The 27,184-nt window shown below is 42.6% G+C and overlaps 1 protein-coding gene across 11 annotated transcripts in view; it reads right to left on the bottom strand.

The window, feature by feature from the left end:
• NCKAP5 (NCK associated protein 5) overlaps positions 1–27,184 on the bottom strand; it is a 436,628-nt gene that overhangs the window by 214,655 nt on the left and 194,789 nt on the right. Inside the window, exon 1 of one of the 11 annotated variants that reach the window (XM_040560992.1) lies at positions 18,985–21,297. The exons of 9 other annotated variants lie outside the window; for them this stretch is intronic. Coding sequence is in view for 1 of the 2 variants with exons in the window: in XM_040560989.1 (XP_040416923.1) it covers positions 12,673–12,746 (74 nt within the window). In the remaining variant the exon portion in view is untranslated. Of the gene's footprint in view, positions 1–12,672; positions 15,103–18,984; positions 21,298–27,184 lie in introns of those variants that run through there. One more of the 11 variants, XM_040560989.1, reaches the window with a different exon arrangement.

Genomic DNA, 27,184 nt, shown 5'->3' on the forward strand with positions numbered 1-27,184 from the left:
GATCCACTGAGAAGAGGATGGTTACACCAAACCCTGATGTTGTTCATCCGTGCTTTAATCACACATCAGCAAGGCCACTACACACCAGCACGTATCATCATCTTGCATTTTCAACATTAACGCAGGCAGATTTTTCACCTTATGCCTTATAAATTATTACATTCCTACACATGGAGTGAAGGAGGACAAGATTTAATAGGTATGACAGTTCCCAAGTTACTAACTTAATTGTTTCTTTATTCTCCGATTTATTTCATGAACAGGAAAGTGTTTTCTTCATGTTTCATCCTTTCTTGGAAACTTTCACTCAGCAGCAATTTCCCTTAGAAGTGGTCAGTTCTGCACCAGAAAATAAACCCTGGCTTCTCCTTTCATCTCACAGCTTTCACTATTTGCAAAGATGGAAAACAATCGCTTGACCTACGGAAAAAGTCAAGCTTGAAAATGTTGCTCTTACAATTTGTTTTATTTTTAGCGCTCGTGTCCAACCACAGTGACCGCGCTATATTCCAGTGAGTGCTTTGGTGACTTCTGCAGACCACTTTGGAGCAGAGAAATTACCAAGAGTTTCCTACTCTACACTATGGAGATTCAGAAAGTGAATAAACACTTAGTTCACAATAGGAAAAAATATATTTCATCATACAAAAGTCAGCAAAACGAGAAAAACTCAGAAGCTGAATTGTAAAGTGTCCCTAATCATTACACCCTGAAATGACTCCCTATTTATCACCTAGAATTAGTTCTCAGTAATTTTCTCCCCCAAGCAGCCAGTCGTAGCCATGACCCTGGTTTCCCAAGGCACCAGAAACCCCAGCACCAAGCCCACCAAGTCCCACTCCGGCACGGTGCTGTCCGGTCTTGAGTCCCTTGCCTGGTGGGACCTGACAAGGGGACAGCCGTGGGTGGCATGGAGAGCTGCCGTGCCTCCTCCAGTGCTTGGCGATGCCACAAACGTCCTTGCTGCTGAAGATCAGGCATAAAGGGTGTATTTGGCCTGCTCTAAATGTCAGCGCTGTGTTCTTTTTGAAGCTGTTTAGCATCACAACAGTTTAGCTAGATCTGGCAATAAAAAGTCGTCTTGCAAAGAACTATTAATTGAGAATTTAACGCTGAGCAAAGTACGAGCTTTATTTAATTATTTTTATAATAATTGCAGACTGTGGTTACTACAACAGACAGAGCAATGCTGTCAAGGAGAAGCAGAATAGATAGGATGAGCCACCAGCAAGGCACAGCCTCCCATTTATTGCTCATTTATTTCTCAGTAAGAGATAAGCATACAGAAAACATCATTTACATTAAAGCTCTCTTCCACGGGACAGGTTACTGCCAAATCCAGACAAGCCGAACAGGCAGCAACTTACTTAAAGTGTATTTCCTTTGGGATGAGACAGCGTGTGTTGGGGGGAACACAGGGTGTACAACTGTGATCTAAAATATAGATCAGTCACCCCCTGCGGCTCTCACCAATTTCCAGTAGATCTGAATGTATGTGAAATCTGGAGCAACAGGTTCAAAGACCGTCTAATTACCTCCAGAAGCATCCAAGAGACCACATACAACAAAATCCCATGGGAGACCAGGGGGTGCCATGGGGCTCAGTCACGCACCTGGGTTAGCAGTGAGAAGCAAAGAGCACCATGAGAAGCAGATACACCAGGAGGAGGCAGGGCTGTGGTAAGAGCCAAAAGGCCCCCTTTGCTAGGCAATAAGGAAAGGAAAGGTTATCAGCAGTCCATGTCGAGTAACGACGGGCTGGTTTTCGTGACAAATTCCTCTCCCAGTCCAGCAGCAGAGGCCAGCCAGGCACGGTCACATCGCTGGTGCTGAGCTCACGTGTGGGGCTGGCAGTGCTGCGCTTGCAGCAGAACTATCTTCTCTCAAACGGACAATCCTTATTACTGCTCTGGCGTTCATTGCTTTCAACAGGGGAATCCTGGGTGCAAGCCTGCACGCGTTAATTATTCACTGTTATCTCAGTCAACATTTCAAACAGCTTTTTTTTTTTTTTTTAATGCTGGGGGAAGTCTCCTTCCACTGTCAGTGCTGACCCCACAGCACTGCCATCTCTCAAATCCTGTAAGCGTTTGGGCCAGCAGCATCAGACAGCCAGGGACACCTACACACGGACTTCGAAGTGCCTTTTTTTTTTTTTCCCCCTCTCAAGTTTTGAGCTTTTTTTTTTGTTTGTTTGTTTTAAAACTTTGGTGTTGTAGAAAAGCCCGGAAGCAAAGGGTAAAAGCTTTTTAAATAGCAGTCTCTAACACTCATTAGTAACCTGCTGCTAATGAGAATGACAACAAACAGAGCCACCAGTACCTGGTCACTGCCCGGACACACAGACAGTAGCAGCCACAATTAATGAAGTTTCTGGATTAAGAAAAGGCGAGCAGGTGATTCCTTCCTCATGGCACACACGCTTACTCATAGGATGAGAGACTGATGTCTGGGTGGCGTGATGCCAAACCAGCGGGGTGATTACGCATTACACCAAGCGATCATTTCACAGATCTCCTGGAGCATCTCACTTGTGACCATCATGTAAGAGAGAATGCATTTGTCTGCATTTTTTTCAGATGTATTCCTCTGACACCTTCCACCTGGAATCCCAGACCAAAAGGAGGAGGAAAACGGGGGGGAAAACTCAGAATTTATTTATGAAACAAAAAAAAATGAGAAAAAAATTCCTAATCATTTCTGAAGTCCAGGGACAGCAGTGAGAGATACTTAAAGATTTGTTTTTAAAAGGCAGCTCAAACATAAACCAGTAAACTGCAGCAGGCAAGGGAATTACACACTGTTACTTTAACGCACCATCAAGTATGACGCTTCAAACACCCAAGTTTCAAGAAGAAATAAACAGCAGTACAGTATTGAACCCTGACATACTTCTAACATACAGTTTTTCACATTATAAGTAAAATATTCCAAGCATTATGAAAACCTCACATTTCTCAAAAAGCACATGAAGATTTTAGCAGGGCCAGAGTCTGCCCAGATTTGTTCCCCGTTTAAACCTGCTGATTTAGTATATCCCACAAACTACAAAAACACACTACTACAAATAAATGAGCACAGCATCTGTCCCACGGTTATTTTTTTCTTATAAGAAGTGATATGTTAACCATAAACCTCATCATCTCTCTTCTATAATCCTTGCCACACAATAGATAGCAAAGCAATTTAGCAAAATTCAACAGCGTGGCTACAACTTTGGAATGTCTTGACATAAGTGATTGATTTATCAATTTTAATGTTACATTAACAGTAATACTCACATTTAATGCTGTATTATTTCTGCCCATAAGTTGCAATCCAAGAAGCATACAGAGCGAATTTGTATGATTAGGCAAGCTGCCAAGTTCTCAAAGACTTATCGTGGAAAAGCTCAGTGTTCAGGCAGATAGGAAAAGAGATGAAAAGGACTAATAGAAGTCAGTTTGGAATATTAATTTAGCCACAGAAACTTTAAAGTGTAATATTGGAAGCAGTTGCATATAGATCCCCACACTTCACTTTGAGAATAACTGCTTGTTCTTCTTTCCAGGTGATGGTTTAAATTGTTATGCAAATGAAAGCATCTGTTTAATGAAAGCCCTGAAACACTCTAAAATTGTACACAAATTCTTCCTGAGACTTCTTTCACAGTACAAGGGCTGCAGTTAGCACTTTTTCATAATAAAAAGAAAATAACGGTGTATATCATCTTTCTGACAGCCTGCTCAGAGTCCCTGCATCATCCTTATAACCTTATCCAGCACGGGGCAGTGTGAAAAGCATGTTTTACGCTACCCCTTCTGCATCACTAACCCAGCTCATCGTTCTGCAGCAGTTCGTGGTCCAGCAGCTCCATTTCTTTAAATGGGAGGATGAGACAATAAGACAGGCTGCTAGAAGTCTCCAGTTTTAGCTTTACGCTGCAGGCAGGCAGAGAGGGCAATGAAAGAGGCACTGGGCCAGAGCTGAGTGCTGGCTTAGCTGCTGCCTTTTACCTCTTTGTATCTTGCACCATTATTTGTAAAGGTACTTTTTGCATCTTGCCTCTCCTCAGCATCTCATTCACACTGCTCTAGATTTAAAACTGAGCACACCAGCAGGGAACCTGGAGCTGCTTCTCCCCAGCTTAACTGCTCCTCGTGGCGTGTTTCATCCTGTGAGCACGTAACTTTTTACTTCCCATGTTGTTGACTGCTTTTAAGTTGGACGAAGCTGTTCTCTAGCTAAGATGGATTCTCAGCTCTTGTGTTTCTGGGTGGGGGACTCGGTATGGCTTGAAGTACTAGATCCTTAGAGCATATGGAACTATCTATCTATATTCCTTCTTTTTACACTTTTTACTGGTGTTAATTGTTTCAAAAATTAAACATTTGGAAGTCAGAAGCTGTCTCCTGACACACGAGGAACTCTCCGGGTTGTTACTCAGACAGAACTGGCTGTGAGACCTGACCCGGTTCAGCCATTCCCAGTGAAAGAAAAGTATTTCTTTCTCTTTTTTAAAAATAAGCCTGCTCCCAAGTAGACCTTGAAAACAAGAAAAATAAAGGCATAAACAATCAAGAAATACTTTCTTCCTGCAAAAGACTTGAAAGTTAAGCTAACAAATCCCCCAATCATGGGTTGTTCGTACACGTTTTTTCCTCCAGAGATTTGTCACATGGACATGATGTGCTGTGGAAATTCTTCTGAAAGGATATGCGTTTCCCTAAAGGATTTTTAATGAGAATTTATTGCTCATGAAAGATTCAGGATTGGCAGCACTTCTGTCTTCAGCTAATGATCTTTGTTTATTAATATAAAATGCATCGTGCTCAACAGTACTTTTACTTTCCCAACCAATGCATCAAAGCATGAAAGAATTCTCACTCCTTCCATCTCATTCCCCGAGGCTCTCTGCGAGGGTGCTAACTGATATTTATATGATGGTCCCCTCACAGGATGAAGCCAGAACCCTTGTTTCACATAACGCTGAAAACAGGGGAAACATTTCTTCATAACCAGTATTACTCAGCCGTAAACTAACAGCAGCAAAGAGCAGCAGACTGCCATTGCTTCTAGTGTCTGTTCCTTCTATGTATGCCTTTCACAAGTATCAGATCTTTCCTTAGCCCTAATCGCTCTTAAATTCCACGATTAACATTCATACAAATTGCTCCTTCCACATGCTGTTAGTGAACTAGCAACTTCTGAAACTTAATTTCACTGAATGTGCTAAAGAGTGATGAAGGCTGTAGACAACTGGGCCTGCAAACCAGAGATCCTATAAACGAACCACTAAGCCTTCTCTTGTATTTCTATGGAAATAAAATCAAAGGAGTATATACATTTCTTCAGAAAAAAAGGACCAAATGCACAACTGAAGAAAAATAGGGGTGTAAAGCTCAAAAAAATCAAATACACTAATATGACAACAAGCCAAGCTCTTAGATCCTACTGCTTTCTTCATTACTAGCTTCCCGTCTGCTATGTCTCAGTGATGCACTCATCTCTCTGGTTGGCTGTGGCAACGTTTAGAAAGATTTTCTCCTCGTTCTCTACAAAGCTTCTCAGTTTTACACTTACAAATCAAAGAGGATATCTGATTTTGCTTCATTACTGGTTGACCTCTTACCTCTGTTTTCCACTCCTTTGTTCCCAGATCATCATAACACATTCCTGGTGTTCTTTGTAATCACTTTTTTTAGGGTGTTATATAGTGTGATGTTTTTAATCCATCCAGAAAGCCCACAGCGTCAGAACTTCTGTTTTGCTTACCAGACTGCACTTACAAATACCATGTCTTTTCTCTCTGAGTGTCACTTACTGCATGCTCTGTAACCTTCCTGCTGTCTTCAAGTCCTGTTCTAATTAAGCACTGGAATATACCTTGGAAAAATCATCCTTTTTTTTTTCTTGGTGGACAAGAAATAAGTGATTTCATTCTGTTTGACTCACTTTTTTTCTCCTGACTTTTTCCATTTATGTAGTAGTTCAATGCTTTCAAGTATTCTGCCACACACGCTAGCAAATCTACAATGACCCTCTGCTCAAAGAGAATCAAAATTGTTCAGAAAGATTCCCTTTCTTTACTCTTTAAACTGCTCTTGTTGCTTCCTGTCATTCCCTTTAGCACCCTCAAGACTACCAGTATCCTTTTATTAAGGCTCATGAATAATGCTCAGTCATGCAGGCTGGGGACCGGCTCCGTTTCGAGACCAGAGGCAGCTCACACTTGGATCAGGTCCCTGCAGCAGAGTTTTGTCCCGCATCCCATCTTCGCTTTCCTCTACCAAGTAAGCTGATAGAATTTCTTCTCACATCGTTTTACAGGAAAGCAAACAAACTGAATAGTGACATGCTGTATGCATCCGTGGGTGCAGCAGGACAGTAGCACCGCCAACTCCCACGGGTATTAACTGCGTGCATCAACACCCAGCACCAGGCACTTTGATTGCAGAGCAGTACTGCCAAGTGCTTTATACCCAGGAAACAATCAGAATAGGTCAAAATATACAGCAAACCACCAGGTACATATTGATGCTTTCTGTATGAGGGAAAACATACATGTGTAAGCCACATATTTCCTGTATTTGTGCCTCCAAATTTCCATTCTGGGATACCGTGCACAGAAACCCCACACACAAGTCTGTGGGTGCCCAACAAGAAAAAGTCTCAAAGTGAGAGCAGTAAAACTAAGCTAACCTTACAAGACAGGTAACGCTTTCTTAAATGCATTTTGAAGAAAGGTCCAATAGAAGGAACTGAAAAGGCTACTAAAAGGACAGAAATATGGTTTGCAGCGCAGAACTTAATAATTGATCGATACTGAGCATATATGCTGAAAGATGAGCAATACCTGTAATACTTGCAACACTGCTGTGAAATCAGCTACTCCACTTTACATGTGTATATCCTTGATCTCTTATTAAAAGCTCTTGTGCACCTATTCAATCACATTAGCTTACATTGCAGCAGTGAAAAATAAACCAATTATGAAAGTAATTTCAGATGAACATCCATTTTTCATAATTCTGGAAGGAAAAAGCCTATTTCATAGTTAAAGGACACATTAGATAAAGTCTGCCAAGGTCATCTTTGTACAAAAGATGTGCCTGCAGTACAAGGTAAAGCGGATGATGTGTACTTACAGAGCAACAGGTCGCTCAGTGGCGTGCAACAGTTGGCTCTCGAGCCACCTGCAAATAGCCAGCAGCAAGAGCTGCCCGCTCCTGGCAGATGCCGAGCATCAATGCAAGCCCCGCAGGGGCCTTCTGCTTGGACTCCCAGCAAGAGACAGATAAAAGAAATGCATTCTTCCCTACACACGTTCTCAAATGTCGACATAAAAATGGTCTGGATTTACTGATAGACAATAATCACCACTTAGATTTTAGATTTCAGAAACGTGAGTCCCTGTAAACTTCAGCGTACCTACTAGTTTTGTTAAGAGGAGAGAAGCAGGGAAGGAAGTAACAGAGAATTCCTTGTTTATTTAAAGAAAAAAGTGATACCATAACAATTTTCTTGGAAAAATTATAAACTGTTGGACTTTTCCCAGCACTCTCCCACTTCAGGAATGTGCTTTGCCATGCCTTAAACAAAATAATGTGGTCTAAACCATGTCTCATTATGCCAGAAAACAAAAAAAGGCATGCTGAAAACCACTTTGAAGTATCCTTCAGTAACCCAATCCATGAATTCATATTTATGCAGCCTTACAGCAATAAAATCAGTTACATGCTAATGATATAATTGTTTCTTCTATCACTCTGTCTATAAAAGACAACTAGATAAAGTCAAAGCCAGCGGCCTCTGGCTGATTGTGTGTTTTGACAAATTAGATGATTAACTGGAACCTCAAACTCAAGCTTCGCAATCTCAGTAGACCCAAAAGAGAAGAAAAGACTGGCTTTGAGAAGGACACGGCTCTACAGGGACCCTCACCCAGACCGAGGAGAGCTTCTCAAAGAGCAGTATTTGCATTGGATCAAACAGTGGCTGGCACGCACACAGGCCAATTTTAATACAGAAATTACCCTTGTCACTTTAATGGGCACAGCATATGCTAATATATGCAAAATGCTTTCAAACATGGTCAAGTAAAGAGAGAGAAACTAAGTTCTCAATGACAGTTCTGCCAATGTAACACTTAATGACAGTGAAAATTAAATCCAAAACACATCACAATTATTACTGGAGCAATGAAAGTATTTGTGTGTATTTATGAAGTCGTTCAAATTCACACAGTCAAATCACAGCTTTGGTAATTTTCTGGGGATGATGCAAGAGCTGAACAGCAACTGGCACGAGATCCACCTGCTTTACTCAAGCTGTTTTACTGAGCGCAGTTATACGGTGACCAGAATTTGCTTCAATACAGAATCTTTAAACATTGATCTCTTCATGTTAAATTAAAAACTTTCAGATAAGCTCAGGCACATCCTGAGCTGTCCTTTCAGCTAGTACAGCTCAACAAGGCTGGGACAAAACTGTAATTTAAAACTTTTCTAATTACTCATGACGTGTCTGAAAATTCTAACAAAATTATGAAAATTTGTACTCCTGTCATTTACAAGGAAACACTACCTGGAGAAAGAAAAAGAAAGCTTTCTGTTTAAAACCTGAACCAGGGAAGCAAGACACCTTCAAGAAACCCCAGGCAACTTAAACCCTCTTAGGGCATCTTAAATGATTTTCCCCAAGGACATCAGCAAGATCTGCTCTGTGAATGAGGCCAGCTTCTCAAAGCTCAAATAGCGTCAACTTCAATGGAATTTTAATTTCAGCAAACAAAATAAATAATTTAAAAGGTAAGGTGAATCACGATTAAGCTGTGTTAGCATTCAGGCATTTCCAAACAAACATTAAGTGTATCTTAAAAATGACTTAAATATTAACTGTCTGAAGTAATAACACAGATTTTCTGATGTTCAACTGTCAACCAGATGCTTAGGCAAATCTGCGTTTCTCCAGTTTCAACTAAGAATAACATTTTGAAGCCAATTTGATGTTTGAACAGAGCTCCTTGCCATTATTTCACAGCAGAAAAAAATCCAGTATTTTATCTACGAGGCCGAGTAATAAATTGTGGTCTGAAATGACTTATTGCTGTCATTGCCACTAACCAGATACATCACCTTTCTAGGAAGCAAAATCAAAACCACAAACAGTGGTCACGTAACATCACCTCAAGAATTATCTCATTTACAGAATCAGGAAAACATCAGTCTGAAATCAAGGTATTGATTATTTCAAAATTTAATTCCCCAGGCAAAAGCCAGACTGACAAATAAATCCAGTAAAGGGCATCTGCCTATTACCTAGGTGAGCCTAATCTTGAGCTTAAGTTGAACTACACTTAAAGTACTAATGTTAGTGAAGAAGACAAACAGCCATACATGAAATTGGTGATCAACTTTGCAGGTAAACTCCATGACACTACATGGTCATGTCTTCAGTTTATGAGGTCAAGACAGCTGACAGAAAGCACACATGGACATCTTGAATATTTGCTGCTTAAACCAAAGGCATGCATTTACCTGGAATTCAGAGGATCGGTATGAGGCTGCAATAAGCATCCGCTTTAACATCCAGCCCCACCAGTAACTGGCAAATGTCTGTGAGAAAGGCAGCTGAAGCAATCTTCTCAAGAACCAGGGTTCACGAGGAAAATTTTGTCAGTGGCTCTTAGTATTTTACAAGAGTGTTAAAAGAATTGAACATCCTCTTCAATACAAAATGTATGCTATTAGTGTTCTGAGTTAGTAATATGGGTGTTCAGAGCTCTTCCAAACTCAGAGGATCAGTATCTAGGGGATGCTTGCATTCACCTTCCTTTCTTAAAGTCCCCAAAGCAGAATACCTTCTCCTGTTTAATCATGCTGCAAAAACAATATTTTGATATACTAAGATTACTTCCATGCTGACATATTTTTCTTAACAAGCTACTGTCTTAATTAGTTTTGTCTGTCATTAAAAGGTTATCTATAGGACAAGTTAAGGATTTTATTTTTACTGAAGCAGAAAAACCCATGCTTTTAGATTATTCCTTACCAGTACATGCTCTTTGCTGCACTTCCCATTAAAAACATGTTTCATAGTGAAAGCTATTAATATCTAATTTCACATGGAGGCAAAGTGTTAGGATTTTGTTCTGCACTCTGCATCCATATTCATCTCTTCAGAAGCTCGGTCATTGAGAATCCGTGGCCAAAACACAAGGGTCTTGCGTTGCCCTACAACCACAGGCTCAGTTTGTGAGGTTAAGGCTTTCCATCAGCACCTCTTACGATGTCCTCTTTCAGACAAGTTCTTACCCTGCATCAGTGCAATGGCCTAGCACACAATAGTTATACAGCTACCTGCTAAACTTACAGTTACTGCAGTCAGCTTACTCATGCCTTTTTTCCAAATCTTAGATGCAGGAAGAAAGAAATTCTCAAGACACATGAGGTCACGTTACCATTCAGCAGGCATCTTCCCCCCAGTACTATCTTGTGAAAACGTTATGAAAAACTTTACCTCCTTATAGACAGTGTTTCTATATTTGTCTATAAAAAACACAGTTTTACTCAAAAATACAGAGCTGTCAACCTCTCAGAAGTGCAAATGACAAAGAGAAAACTATTTTCTAGATAGGTACTAAATAATTCCTATTTTCCCCAATACACAGGTCATGTCTTACAGCTTTCCCAAAGCCGTATTTTCTTTAAAATTAGTGGCATCTTGCATTACAAAGACTGCAAAACATTTAACAAAACATCAGTCAGCAGTCTTTGTACGAGGAAAATGTTTGTAAGTAAATGCACACAAGCATCTCGTAATGCCAAAGGTATTAATGAAGAGAAGCATAAAAAATACCCTAGGAAGTTACACTCATGATACCAAGCAGTAATGTAAGACTTCAGGCAAGCTGCCCGTCCCACTGACATATACTTCACCAGCTGATTTGACCCAGACAAACACCTAGCTGGATTTTCAACAGGCAGACCACCACGGAGCTGGAGCTAGCAGGGCTCAGGACCCACCAAACGCTGCAAATTGGGAAGAAAAAGCTCTGGCTGCCCCGCGGACCCTTCGGATGTTACACAGCCCAGCCCAACACTTCATACAGAGAGAATGAGAAGAGGTGTCAAATTTACACAAGCCGCTCTAATATTACAGTCTGTGTACTCACATACTTCGGCCTCAGCCCCTAGGGGAAGCATGGGGTGTAGGCTGGTAATTTGATGGCACGCCAACGGCTCCCAGAACCAGCCCCGGCAAGGAGGTGGCGTTGCCTGCAGCCTCACTGAGGAGCAAAATCAAGGCTTCGTCAGCCCTACTTGCCTCGGGAATGAAGCTCATGCTCAATGCCTTTTTTTTTTAATTTATTAAAAAAAAAAACACACAACATACTGCCATAATCTTCACTGCCTTTTTTATCCTCTTCTATACATATGAAACACAAAACAGTTTTTATTTTAAACTTTTGAAAGTTAGTGAGCTTTTCTGACAGGTAGGTTTGTTTGTTTTTTTAAGTTTCATTTTTAAAAGGCATGAAAAAATCTAAATCCCAACATCCAACACCAAACAGCAGTGAAAATCAGTGACAGGTCGCTTATTCTCAGAAATAAAGTTGAGCAATTTCAGGACCTTGTCTTTTGAGCGTAGATTGCATTCTGGCATATCAGATGCTGCGGTAATGGGATTTTGTAAATCTGAAACATGTTCATATTGTGGACATAAAGAAATCTCTTGATATTTTAAATAGTTTAATGCTTTTTTCATCATATATACCTTCCCATGCCCCCTTGCTTTCAACAGCTAATAACCGATACATCTGATGAAAATTAATTGTCTTGACAGCTTGCATAAAACCTATAAAGGTCCAAAGGAAAAATGCTGTAACAGCAGTTTCATTCCGTGTAGGACAGTAGCTATGGAAACTATCTTTAGAGGCCAACTGGCCTTCATCCCAGCACAACATTAAAAGAAAAAATCAAAACACTACTTTCACTGGGACAGCCAGAGGCACCAGTCTTAATTGTCAACCTTTACAACTTGGCAGCATGTTAGCTAAAGCAAAGTATTCATTGATGTTATTGGGAGCACAGCTAGTAGGACATTACAGTAATATTACAGAGTTAGATAATATACACCTTACGAACTGTGCCCATATTGATAATTATTATGATAACCTGTTACAAAGAACCTATAAAATGTGGAAAACTAGACAGATACCTCAAATATCAGTGTGTAGATTCAGTTCCTTATATAGAAAATATTTTATTAATTGTTACAGTATAAATAATTTTGTCTTATCTTTAGGTAGATATTGCAGCTAAAGAAGAAACCTCTAATCTGATTTAACTCTGTCACACTGTATCAGCTGAAACACCTATCTTTTGGAAGGGATTTATCTCATACAGTGAGCCTGAACAAAAGCTACGATTTCTAATACAGCCTGACAAAATCATTTTTTATGAATGCTGATAGTTTATGCAAGGTTTTTCCCTCAAATGGTAAGACACAAACAAGCCAGAGATCAACTACTGCAAACGCATGTGCCAACTTCCACCACCAGCCACAAAATCGTTCCACAGAGCAGCAACCACAGGCTGGTAACAGGGCTCCTAAACTATCTGAAATACAGTTTTCTTCAAGAATGGCATTCAGAAAGTAGTGAAAGATTTAATTCATACATAAACGTACCTGTATGAAAGGAAGCAGCATATATACACCTCAAGTACACGTGCAGAGCTCAGTTCTTCACAGAGCGACACCATTTTGTCCCACTGCGGTACCCTGTTACAGCAGCACTTCTAGAGAACACTTGCTAAGTCTCCTTTGAAGCTTCTGCCCACGCCAGTAATTCTCACTTAAATGGCTTTTGGGGACTACCCAGGCAGGTCAGAACTACACAGACCTGGTTTGGGTTTAATCAAGAGCCAAGTGCTCCCAGCTGCCAAGTGACCCTACCTGGATGTTGGGCTACTCAGGTAAGGAAACGCAACACCCCGAAGGACACTTGAAACACTGGTAATTTAGTGCACCAGCTCATAAAAAAGATGCATGTATGATTTTGGTAAATGTACCAAAAGAGGCACTAGGCTAACAGCTAGTAGCTCATTATTCAGATAACCAGCAAGCATCCATAAATGTGGTTGCATTTAAAAGTATCTACGCCTGTTGGCAGAAGACAACTAAAAGCAGGGTGTAGGCCTAAACTACAGAACACCTATCAAACTTTAACACTGGATTTGGCTCACAGATTACAATCATGGGGTTCATGAGAGCTCACCAATTTACCTGTTATCTTCAAACAGATTTATCAGTGTAAGATTGCAGCAGAATGAAGCAAAACTATTTATTACACGCTTCACACTGAGCTCTGATCCAACTACTACTAAACAAGCCAGGTACATTTTAACTCCACTTGGATTTCACTCAAAAATACTTGGGCTGTGCCACCATCATTAAAAAGAGGAGATTAACAGAACTAAAAAGGCAGACAATAGGGCTTATGTGCCAAAAGCTTGACTTCCTTTTCCATGTTAATCTCTTAAGAGACACCCATGAGTGAAAACTTCGTCTTGCTTACCCATCCTTAAGCCTATCACAGCTACACCACTGCTGAGTGAAGATGTTAAGGAGATTAATCCACACTCTAATAATATTTATCTAAGTATTGCCATAAATATCTCTTTTTAAAAAAGCCTTTCCATGCCAAGGGAAAGAGAAGCTCACATACTGATACATCCCAACCTACCCTACCTCCACCCTAGCACAAAACCTAAAATCAGCCAACAAAATACATGCTAAATACCCAAGTATCTGTTCATTACTCTATGAAGTAAACCCATCAGGGAGTACTGCCATCATCTTTTTTAAGTTAAGTGCATTCATACTACAGTGATGAGTGCCAGCATTAGCTTTTATTAAAATAATTTAACAACTTATAAAAAGATTGACCCTTTGTTTGATATAAGTATCTCCACCCCAGAAAAATCCCAGTGAAAACAAAGGACTGCTAACAGCTGTTAATAGCACATTTCCTTTCCTCCAGTTTTACAACGTGGTTTCACACTTCATAACATCTGTATCACAAATCTCAAGACCCGACAGACTGTCCTGCTACATTTTTTTTATTCCCTAGTTCTCACCATTTCCTGGTACTACTTTTCAAACTTAACAGAACATACCTCTGCAGCTAAGTATTTTCTACCTTTGATTCACTCCTCCAAACCTGCAGTTCTCTTTCTGAACACGATTTCATCACTTTCTTTCAAGAGGAAGTAAACCAAGATCCAACATGGCCATTTTCTTCCTCCTCACCTGAGAAGACAAAGCTCGTCATTTGACCTCCCGATCCCTTCTCTCACCCGTTCACAATGCCTGCCCTGCTCTTCCTCAGGATTTTGCTGCCTGTGGGTCCTGTTCCTTGCCATACAGATCTATTAGTCTTCCCCAGCTTAAAACAACAGTCATCCTACTTGCCCCATGTTTTTCTTCCTTCTGTGGGATCATTGAACATTGTGGTGAGGATGGGTGGCTGCCTAGACTTGTCACCCATGCCTTTCCTAGCCAAGCACCCGGAGCAGTCTTCCTCGGCAGGAATGATTATGACTCCACCTCATTTTCAGCAGCCCCCAGGAACCACTTCATTGCCCATGCAAAGAAGGCCAAAACATGACACATATTGAGTATGGCTCAACTGGTAGCTCTGGACTTCACCCCAAATTAAGAGGAAGATGAGTTTATTACACTGGTTTGGTCTACATTCCCTATTTATTGCATCTTGCATACTTATTACAGACACAGCTGCCCCTCGGGTTGCAAGTCAGTTGGGTCAGCATCTTACAGAGTGCACTTCGGCTTCTGTATCTGAGACTAGTAACATATGCTAGAATGCAGACATACATGGTGGATGTGGAGAAGAGGTATACAAGCAATTAATGCAAAGGAGAAAAGGAAAAAAACACAGATCCACTTCTCTTTCCACAGAAAGAACTGCACACATGGCAATGATGTGACAACAAAAACTGGACCGATCATTCTAAGGACACCAAGCACCTTCGGAAAAATAGAATCACTCATTGTAAGGAATTGGTACACGCAGTCGGTCACAAGAAATTTTCTTATTAGCAAATATACAATGGGATAAAGATTTTAGCTTCCTGTAGTGGATTAGAGCAACAACATGGGCAAAATCTTGGCACGGAGAAGAACTGAAAAGCCTTAAGGATCCAAGTGAATGTAATGAGAGAACAGCTGCATTGTCTATTTAGAACAACACAGGCCATGAGGAGCCAGGAGTCTATTTAAAGGGGGTTATACACAATGCAAGGAAAGTTATTAGAAAATGGAACAAAGATGTATATGGAAAGCAACTGGTAAATGTTTGGCTCAGATCCCCATAACAGCACAGATTTAAGGGAGATCCTAAGAAGGGAGATGGGAAAAATAAAAGTATTTCTTTTTGTTCTTTCACAACATACAGCAGTAGTGAAAATTGTTTCTGCGATACATCAAATTTTTTTCCATACCTTGTTTTTTCCCTGATCTTACTTTCATTCTGATTATTCTGAGGAATAATTTATGTTTCAGATGTGAACTGTCAGTGCATACGCCACAGCAAGAGGAAGAAGTACTTGACTCTCCTTTATGAGCCATTAGTTTCTGTATTTTAAAGCTTTTTCTCCTTTTGAAAAAAATAAATCATATTTTCATTTCAAGGAATAAGTACAGAAGAAAAATCAGTTATCAAAGAAGTAGAGAACTGCAGGGTCTCTGGCTTTTAGAAGAATTTTGCATATCGAGTCTTGCTGGCGGAACACCCAGTCTCTCTCAATGTTTAAATCATTTGAATATATTAAGAAAAGAAGAAGAATTTCCCTTATTTTTTATTTTTAATTCTATCCATATCAGCTTAGGTCTGTATCCACTAACTAATATCCTAATTCTGTTAATTCTTTGGTCATTCCTAAGAGTTTCCATTACACAATTTAAATGAGTTCTAAATATGACAGAGTTAGAAACAATAAAGAGAACTCTGCTGTAGTAATTCCTCTGGACCTTCTTCAAAATGGAAACAAACATAAAACCTACCAGGCTCCTGGTCGATTTTCTCAGACAAGTATTATTACAATTGCCTATCCATTGTCTGACTTCTGAGCAGTGGCAGTTCTGCAACAGCGCTCTGACAATCTCAACTTTATCACTGTGCAGATTCAGTAGGAAAAAGTGGCTCCAACCCTCGCACACAAGCAGAAACAATTCCTGCTGCTTCATACCAGTTCCAAGACAGCTCCATCCCCCTATGTGAATACATTTTAACTAAATAAACTGATAGCAACTACCAACCATGATTCTTGAGGATAAGAGCAAAGCAAAAGGGATTGTTTTTTGTTGTTGTTTTTAAGTCTTCTACATTTTTTGTGCAGCACATCTTTGCAAGCCTTAATCCTGCAAATACCTCCACACGCACCTGACACCCAGTCACCTATCTATTTCGATGCTGTAACTCTCAGATTAAGCAGGTGTTCAACTGGTTGCAAAATCAGGGTTGTAAATGGAAAATTAATCAGTGTGAGAAGTGGATTTATACATAACACCTGGTTTCTGCTACTCAGCATCTCTGCATAAGGGTTCATCTGACAGAGTGACACAGCTCTGCAAGAGCTGGAACCAACCTGACCTGGCACAGGAGTGGAGAAGTTCACCACGACAGAATTAGTACAGAAAGGGAGGTTCTTTGCTTAAGAAAGAAGGCATCACCAAATATCTATTAAAACATACAGTTAGACTTCACTCCAGCAACAAATCCTGCCAGTAATTAAGAGCTGCATGCGATTAACAGGAAAGACACAAATGAGAAAAAGCAGAGGCAGGAATAACTTTGAGGAAACTCTCTAAAAACGCCAAGACAAAGAGACCAGACTGAAAATGCCAAGAAATACAACTGATTATATTTGAGCTAAGGGATGTAACGCTCCTATCAGAACTATTTAACAATGTGCAGTGAGAGAGGAAACTGTACAAGAGATGCCAAAACCATCCTGAAGTTTTGTTCTTTCCCATTTTCCTGCCAGAGATCCGCACCAAGCTTCCAACCCATCCTTAACTGTCAGCACACTGCTGAGCTGGGCACGGGGGGGCCATATGCTTCACTTTAAGCACGTAAATTGTATGGCATGACATGAATGGAGCTGCTCCGCGCACACAGTTAATCACAAGTCTCAAGTATTTGGCAGAATACTTGAAATTTGTGTTTGTGACTGCACCATGCACTGCAGCTACCGGAGGAGTCCAACCTGGGCTTCTGTGACACACCGCTGGCACCCACTGGTTCACGAGCAAGTTCTGGGATGCTTTAATTCAGAAGACTCAGGATTTTGTCAGAGTATTTTTTAAGCAATGGCAATTTAACAATATACTTCTCCATACTGTTTCCTTGCACAGCACGGTAATTTTCACATTTTAAAGGAACATGTAAATCTGCAGTAGCGGGGACCTGATGACGTTGTTATTCTTGCTACTGGCAAGCCTCAACCAATGCCAGCGGCATTACTCCCAGTGATCACTGGCAAAAGGAAGCAAGTCTTGGTAAATTCAGCTAGGGCTACTGGCCACTTGATCCTGAAAGGGCATACTGCGTTTGGCTTATATAGCTTGTTCCCTGTATTAACAAAAAAATGGAAAAACATTCTCAGTATTCAAGGCAAAACAAGTATTTTTGGTTCATCACCACTAACAAGCATCAAAACCCACAGAAAAAAATTCCTTAGAGTTCCGCCTGCTGCATAGTTATTCCCCAACCACATTTAAAAATCCAGCCTGTCAATTCCAGCATTTCAGCACAATTTTTATTGACCTACTAACCTGTAACTCTGGGAAGCCTGGAGCTAAGAATGCAATAATGGCTAGCAAATACGAGTCTCCAAACAGAGTGTAATAACCTTAAGTAAACTACTGCCAAGCAAAAGTCCTGCAGATCAAACAGTTCCCACGAAGCCTCATGCTATTAACTGGCAAAGAAGTCCCATGATATCTCCATAGCCACGCACAATAACAGAGCGCTGCGCTCCTGTTTACTTACACAGCTTATCTGCAATCCCGTAATGTATACAGTCAACCCCGCCGATGTAAATCACTTGTCTATTTAATGTTACTTCACTTGTTAAAAACTTCGCTAGCTTTCCACGGGTAAACAAGGGTTTTATCTGAAATACCCACTTTTAAGGGAAGTGAAAATTTGCACTGGACATTTATGGGTCCGAGACTGAGATGGTTTAAATTTGTTTATTGTTATGTTGAGAAAAAGGGTCTTATGTACAGAAGGTTAGCAATGCTGTTATTTATGAGGTTCTTTTATTCTTATGGGGAAACTGCAAGGCCCAGTCACACTTCTTCAAGCTTATTTAGGGTATTTTCAGGTCAAACCCACCTCAGAAAACGGATAGCAGACCTAACACCTGCGTAAAGCCAACCAAGTGACAACCAGCAACCTCTCCACCAGCGCTGGGTGACCCCACACTGCCTTCCCTTACACCCCATCGCTCCGACTCATTTTGGGGCTCCTTCCCGCTCCACTTCTCCCCCCAGCACCACCCCCTTTTTCCATGGGTGCAGGGGAGCCGAACAGAAACCCCAAATCAAACAAGGACGAACAAAAATACCCCCGTAACAACCCCCAAGGGCTCGTTAGGGTGCTCCTGCCAGAAGCAAACCCGCTGCCTCTGGAGCAACAGGGCCCGGAGGCCCCGCGTTAAGGCGGAGGGTTGGGGGGGGGGGGGAGAAAGCTCCGCGGGGCGGAGGCAGCCGGGAGGGAGGGAAGGAGGGAGGGAGGGCGGCCGGGGCCTCCGGGGCTCCCGGGCCCCGACCAGGCGGGCCCGGCGCTGCCCGGCGGCGGGGAGCGGGGCGGGAGCAGGTGCCGGGGCCGGGGCCCGCCTCCTGCCGCGCCCTGCCGGGAGCAGGCGAAGGAGGAAGCGGGCGGCTGAGGGGAGCGGCGAGGCCGGCGCTTACCTGCCGGGGGCAGCCCGTGCCCCGCTCCGCGAGCCGCCCCCCGCCGCTTAATATCGCTCTCCGGTGGCGGTGGCCGCGTCCCAGTCCCCCGGCTCGGTCCCCGGCCGTTTAAGGCGCGGGGGCGGCTCCTCCCGCCGGGCGGCCGTGCCCCGTCCCCGTCGCCGGGAGTCAGCGGCGGGCTGTCAGCTGCAGCCCATCTGCCGCCATCAGCCGCGGCTCAATGGCTCCGGCAGCTCGGCGGCGGCGGCGGAGGGGGCTCCCCGCGGCGGGGGGGCGGCCCGGGGCGGGAGGTGAAGCCCCCCCGGTTTGGGGGGGACAGCGCCGGGGGGAGCCGCGAGAAGCGGCCTGAAGGGGAAGGGCTGCGGGGCAGAAGTGCGCCGAGTCGGTGTGTGGGTGCTGGTTTGGGGTGGGAGCCTGGGCACGGCACGCTAAGGGGAGCCTAAGTGTGGAGACGGACAGAGCTCGGGCAGGATTTCGGGTTAATTAGTGAATTTCGGGATTAATTAGCGAAAGTGCAAGGTAGAGGCCTCGGGAAGTGAGAACCTGAGGCACTCTGTAGTAACACAAGCGCAGGGCGCTCGGGGTGCTGAGTGGATCCACCCCGTTACACTGAGACCCAGGGACAGTAAGGGCCAGGGCTGCATCTGGGAATCAGATATAAAAAGTCCTGGAGACATAAGGTCGTAAAAATGACGTTAGTTTTCCTAGGTTTTGAATTTGGAGGTGGCCAAGCAGAGGAGCAATGGGCTTTCCAGAATGACTGCATCATTGAAATTAAATGTGCCATCAGAGATAATATTCGGATTTTACTGGCTGTAAAGGTAGTGTGTTTTGCAGAAGGAACCTCTTCCTGTAGTGGTGCAGCCTGGCTGTTGTGTCTTAGAACAACAGCCAGCTTTGTTAATGCAGATTTTCTTCCGCGTTGGGAATCCCTTTCTTCAGTGTGAATGGGAACCTCAAGCATTGCTTGAATCTGTCAAAGCGAAAATGACTTCTCCAGGACAGCAGCCTATGCTGGCACCTCGGTCTCTCCTGGCGAGATGCAGCTGCTGTTTTCTGAGGGCCGATGGCGAGTCCTGGGCTAACCAAAGTCATTGGGTTTCATTCAGTATAACTGGGTAAAGTATAAAGCCTGTACTCCACTGAGAATCAGAGTAGATGATTTAGTCATGACTCCTGTTCGAAATACTACAAAACTCTACAAAAGTAAGTTGCAAAGAAACATGAGAAGGGAGCTAGGTAGAATGGTAGCTAAAAAGTCCTTAAATCCAGTCAATTTGGGGTTCTCCAAATGGATTCTGATTTCTCATTCATTCTCGTGGCTTAAACCAGGATCCTGCAGCAGTCACACACTACTGGAGTAATGTCAATTGATGTGTTTAATTGCTTTGTTGTGCAGGGAAACACCTTGAGCAACTCTCCTAAGAGCTAGGTTTTAATTACTGAGTTTAAAATATGTTAATGTTCTGTTTAAGTAGAAATAACAACATTCCAATAAAATGTAATCACATTGTAATGCCTGTTGCTTGCACAATCAATCTAAATCACCTGTTCAGATTCCTTTATAATTAGTGATTCAAACTGCAAGTGCTGAATGTTTCTGAGGCTTGGGTAGCATCGGAGCAGCAGCACCGGATCCGACTGAAGCGTCTGTGTAGCTCAGCATCATTTCTATGACAATGGCAAAAACTGAATGTCCAGAGAAGGACAAAATGCTTTTCTGCTCCCCCACCATCTGGGAGCTCGGGGACTTCCAGAGCCAAGCTTGCCCTCTCTGCCTTCAGTACCTCTCACTGTGTGCCATGATTTTGTCCGGTCTCCAGCTGAACCCATGCACACCTTTAAAGACCGCAATATCCTGCTGCAGAGGCTCTGAAGCCTGATTACTTACTGCATGAAAAATCTCTTCCTTTCATTTGTTTTTTGGCATGCCACCTGTTAGTTTCATCTGATACCGTGTATTCCGTGTATGGAAAGAAGCAGCAGACAATCTGCTCCTCTCCATGCAGCTCACATTCTCAGATCTGTTGCTCCCCTGCCTAAATTCCTGCTTCTTCAGACTGAGGAGTCTGGGTAGTTCCATAAATGAGAGCCATCATCTCGTGCTTCTACGTGCCCTTCTCTGCCCTCCTCTGAACCTTTCCAGTTCTTTTGCACCTTTTCCAAGGCGGGGAACTCGAACTGGAGCCAATATTCAACGTGCAGGAAAATCACTGGCATAATGATGAGCCTTTCCTAAGTCTGATGCAGCAGATTTTAAAATACAGTTCTAGTCCAGTCAACAAATCTCTCAGTCAGCTGTAAATTACTGAATAGAAAACATTTACTTAAAAAACACGTCTATCTTTCCACAATTCTGGTTACCTCAAATACCTAGTGAAATCTGCAGGTGTTAGGTCATTGAGTGATCTTACCAAGTATGCTAGATAAGCTGGGACTCCGAGAATTAAAAAAAAAATAATAATAATATTGCCAGTTCCTTAATTATTTTCAGGCGTGAGCTTACATCCACTGAAATCAAGAACAATGGAGTCGGTCTCCTATTCTATAACTAGAAGTGTTTTAGAATTAAAAAGAACCAGTATTCATCTACAACTTAAAACTATAATTACATTTTTAAACTATTTTTATGCATATCGAGCTTCTGGTCCTGACAGCTGAGATACTGTTCTTTGTGTCTCTTTAAGATTAATTGTATCTCGGATTCATACACACCAGTAAGTACGTACATGACCCAAATCGTTAATTATTCCTTGACCCCAGGTTTGTGCAGTTTTATCTAGCATTTTTAAGACAATACACTGGTCCTCAAACCAAATTCATGACTTTGCTTACTGTTGCTTTGGAGTGATACTAGAAATACAAGGCTCATATTTCAGAACACTGAAATGAAGTAGATACACTAATGGTAGCCATAGTTTAAATATAGAACCTAGCAGCTGGCATATTCTGAAATTGCCCAGTATAGGAATTTTATCGTTTTCTCAGAGATACCTAGCAACTGTGAAAGACAGGACAGACAGTTCCTTTGACTGGCTTCTGTGTCTTAACTGGGATAACAAAAACGTGGAGGTGATTTACCTCTGCCTACTGCTGCTGCTTTCTGCAGCTCTTCCAAACGGGAGGTACTTGGGAAAGAGGAGACACGTTGACAGGCTGGAAGTAATCTGTGTGCACTGGCATCAGGGATACCAAAATGACCGCGTCATCTTCAAGAGGGGTCTGTGCTTCAGGGAGAAAATTGCTATTTGGAAATCTGGGGAAAAAAAGCCTTCAGAAAGGCACAGTTACTAACTCACTTCTCTGTACTGGATAATGATTTACATTGGACTGACACTATACGCAAGCGCTGTACTACTAGATTTTCAGGCGTTATACCCGAAGGTTACCGGCACTTAATGCACGCTGTCCCAAAACTATAAAACACAAGTAGGGCAGAAATCGCATGGCTGGCATCACTTGCCGCCGCAGTTGCTCTTTCAGCCCACCGCCAAACACCGTGCTGTGAGGCCTGAGGCAGCTCTGCACTTTTGGGGGCTTCAGTTCAGCTATAGAGATGATTGCCTGCAGATCTGGGAAGCCTGCCAGGTGAAGCCGCTTCACCCTGAGCTCTGCAACAACAGATAGCTGGCACTCGCTGAGCTCCCCGTGCTGAGATAAAGCATCACTGCACAGAGCAGCACCCGAGCACTCCAGTCCTTAAGAAGCAGGTTTCCAAGGTGGTAAGAAGGGCTACGGGAAGAGTTGTGGTCCCGCTGCTGCCTTGGGTTGGCTTCCTTGGCTGTCAGCTCCTGCTGCGGGCTGTTGGGTTCAGCCTCAGTCAGATGCCACGTGAGTTTTCTGTCAAAGTCAATGGCAATTCAGAATTCAGACTCTACATGGGAATTCTGTGTATATTTTGAAACGTCTGAAGAAAGGCGCGAGTGCTGCTATTTGCATGTTTCCACGCTGCAGCAGAGAAGTGCAAGGAAATCCTGCTGCTGCTAGCGCTGCCAGCAGAGCAGCACTTAGCCGGTTCTGCAAGCGTTTATACCAGCGTTATTAGAGAAAAGGAGCAGACAGATTCAGAGTGCTTACAGCTTTGATCTGCGTTTCTGGATCGATCTCTCTCTCAGGGCTTTGCAGGAAGGTAGGTCCTTCCTTTGCATTTGATCTCTCTTCCTCAACCAGGAAGAGAGGAAGATCATAAAAATACAGGCGGCCTAACAGGAACCACGCTGTACGTGCTTACTGCTCAAAAGGGCTTAAAAGGCTCCCAAATTGCCTGGTGGAGGACTGAGAATCTGCTTCCACTGAAGTGAATGAAAAACAGTATTTGTTTTATTATGGCTTTATCATGAACGTGCCTGAACTGGGAAGAATTTGAGAGTAGCATCAAACTAGCATCGAGCCTCCTCCGGGACTGGGCATGAGCCTCGCCGGGCAGCACGGGGAAGCAGACAGGGTCATTCATTCCTCTGCCGTCCTCAGAGGTGCTACATAAACTGCAGCACATATCCTGCCAAAGCTGGTATCTCCTGACTACTAAGCTGTGCTGGAAATTAATCTGGGGTTTCTGTTTTTTGCATATTTACGTTACACTTTCTAGACTCAGCTTAGCTAATCAGGTGGTAATGAAACCATGAGGACTGTATTTTGCAAGATTTTATTCATTTTCCAAAATCTCTGGGGAATGTCTACATAAGCAAGAGTTTGCAAATTCTGAGCCGTGCTGATTTAAATAAGAAAAAATATGCTCAGGTCTTTAATATCTAATGAATACTGCCTTATACTTGAAACCTTGTCCCTAGTGGAACCCATTACGATAATGTTTATACAGGCTTATGCTGTAATGCATGATATTTTCCCTACAGCAGAATATGTTGGAATTTATTCCTGATTAAAGAAAAAAAAAAGTGCAAATGGGCCGCATCCCAGAACATGGGCTGCTACTGTCATAGTGATGCCCTCTTATTAACAAATAAAGCAATAAAAAATTAATTTGTTAATATAAGAAGGCAGGCAGCATTCACAGAAGTGCACTCTGGGTCCCGTGCAATGTGTGCGAACAGGAGGGCAGCCAAATCCTGCAGAATTAAAGGAGACTTTCAGAAAGTAGTGACGTGATCTAAATTTCACTTCCGCGATAACACCCTCCAGTGGATCTGGAGCTGTGCAGTGCTTGCAAAGCCTGGAGGGGTGCTGAATCTTGGGGGGACAGCAGGAAGGTAGCAGTCAGAAGGTCAGAGCTCGCTTCACCTGCTAGGTAACAGGAAGAGACAATGTCACAGGGATATTTGTGTTGCCCAGGTGTCCTGTGCTCAGCTGAAGTGGTATTTGTCCTTTAAGAGCCCCAGTCGGATCCATGGTTTTGTCTGCAGTAAAAATCCTTTGCACCAGCACAGCAACATCAGTGTACGTTAAAATGAACTGTCTTAAGAGAAAAGGGTAGGACTCTTCTCTCCTTCTGCCCTCGTGAATGCCCACCTCCTGACAAAGATCATTTGCAATGGACTTCTGCACTGTGGAGCGGGGCCACGGACAAGAGCTGGAGGGGACGCTTCCTCAGACGGGGCTCCTCTTCCACACCTCACCACGCTGTGAGCTGCACACACAGGAAAATGCTCTCCGGTTGCAGAGCGCAGGATAAGGTTGTCACCGAGCCTGCTTTAAGCAGCAAAACCTTTTAAAGATTCAGGCAGTGCTGCAGGAACTTCGTTCCCCGGATAGCAGCGGCAGGCTGACAAGCGGTACCGTGACATGGGAAATACAATCTTATTATTCATGCACCAAACTCGAACACTGAACAACTCGGCTCAGCTCCTGGCTTAGACACAGATCTCTTCTATAAGCTCCATCACTTAGTATATTCACAACTTTACTTTCCTCTGTAAGAAGGGAATTACGTTATTTCTGGTTTCATCCTTGGGGCTGAGGGGATGAAAATCATTTCTCACTTTGTGTAGGGACTGGAACAATGAGGCCTTGTTCTTACGTGGGGTCTTAAAGCCTTGCTTTAATGTAATTTAGAAGAAATAAAAACGGTAGAGCGTTACAGAATGAAGTAGAAATGCTAAACGTGATTATTTAACTTTACTTCCACAAGTGGGACTGATTTACGGGGAAAGCTGCTAACGTGACTCGCATGACTTCATGTGCAGTTCCTCCCGGGCCTCGGCTAACGCTGCCGTCAGCGCTGCTATCCAAATACTTCATTAGTGAAATACATCAGTGACGCGGCATTCCTTTAAAAATTACGGATTCATAAATTGCCCATTTCTCTGTGCTCAAGCCCACCCACCCCTCAACCACCCCTCCAAAACCCCCTGGAAGACCCTCTCGACAAGGTTCCCCTATCACAGCCTGTGTCTGCACGCCACTCCTTCCTAAAATATCTTTTCAAATCCTGGTTTTATAACAGCACAAATTGTCATTTTGTTACCTTGATGTAAATCTATGGGTTTTCCTCTACCAAATAGGAAACAGCACCACAGCGTACAGATGCTGCTGCTGTTGGGTCACCGAGAAGACTTCAGGTCAATGTCACCGTCACGCGTACAAATTATCCCTTGCTCTATGAATAATTCCAGTGAAATCATTGGAATTATCTGAGGAATTAAATATGATTCAACACAGTAAGTGTGGCTGTGTCTAGCCACCAGTGGGATCAGAAGACTATATTCGGTACGAAATAATAAAAGCAGACCACACATAATTTTACATGTGGAACTGTGTGATTTTTAAACACGGCCGAGATAAACTGGAGATAAACAGCTAATTGCTATTCATTTCTTGTAGTCGGGTGTTTTGATCTGTTACTTGGATTCATAGCACAGAGCAGGGTGGCAGTTTCAGACTGGAGCACGGCCGCGTGCCTGTGCTGGAGCAGGGTGCTGGGCAGGGTCAGACAACAGCAGCCCCAAGCATCCCGTTTCTTCCTGACCTACAGAGCCACCAAGGTAATATGTGTATCTGCATACACAAAAGAGTTCATTTTTATAGAAATGTAAAACAAACAGAGAGCCGTGCCAAGATTATACATTTCATTTCCCAGCATACAAATGAGGATCTAATTTACTCTGGGCCGTTCATGCATTTTGCTTTTAACAAACATCCATATGTCAGATAGACCTTCTTTATACTTCCCTGCTGGAGGATTTTTTTTTCTTTTTTCCTTTCAACTTGGTATGGAACATTTGTGATCCTTATTCTACCAAATATATCTAAAGAATATATTTTGCTCAAGGCCTTCTGTTTTTTTAATTTAAAAGAAACAAATCAATTCCTGGTTCAGGCAGTCTTGCTATTAAGACAAGCATACATCTGTGCAAAAATAGCCCAGTCCCTAATTAATTACAGAATGTTATTAACATTTTAACTCTGGTTAATTTATTTCATTTCATAAACCGAGTTACTTTTTAAAGAACATTTTTCCATCTTTTGTCTGCAGTCTTACAATTTGGGTAGTTTATCATAGGTATGGAGATATTTGCTCGCACCGTGATGATTTTATATTCGGATGGTTCCAGACCCTTTCTGTAATGACTTCAGGAACTGAGGCTTGATGCTTCACCCCCGACTCCCGCGGCACTGATGGGCAGTGCCAATGGCAGTTTTCTCCGATTAAAGAAAATGGGCTGAGATGCATTCTTCAGAATTAATACTTTTCATGAATTTATTATACCAAAACCATCCCAGGTCCTGTTTCTCATATAGCACAGCACATCAATTCGTCCTTATTTTAAGCCAACTTAGTAAATACTCCACAAAAGCAGGCCCAGTTAGTGTTACAATGACTTGCTGTCAGAGTAGATTTACTTATTGATCAGGCAGATTGCACATAAAGTGACTATTAACTTTAGTCAGTTGTGGACAATTGTGTTATTTGACTGATTGGTGCACCTGATAAAATCTTTTGAACAGGTGTAAGCTTTAGTAAGGCATCTATCTATTTGACTTGTTATTTGTTCAAAAGGCAGTGATCAGTCTTGATCTGAACACGGAGCTAAATTATGCTCCCTTAAACGCGCAGTTTTCCCTGCAACTTGCAACAAGTGCTCTAGCTTCCAGCCAACCTTTTCCCTTTGTTAGGAGGTTAGTATTTAGAGGGGACTGATGCACTTTGTAAGGTTCACTTGTGATCTTTAACCTACTACCTCTTACTTTTCTGCGATCCTATTAGAAATATGATTTATATGGCTAAATGGCAATCACAGTAAAA

Source organism: Cygnus olor, chromosome 6 (genome assembly GCF_009769625.2).
Source record: "Cygnus olor isolate bCygOlo1 chromosome 6, bCygOlo1.pri.v2, whole genome shotgun sequence".
In the NCBI taxonomy this organism is placed as follows: Eukaryota; Metazoa; Chordata; class Aves; order Anseriformes; family Anatidae; genus Cygnus; species Cygnus olor.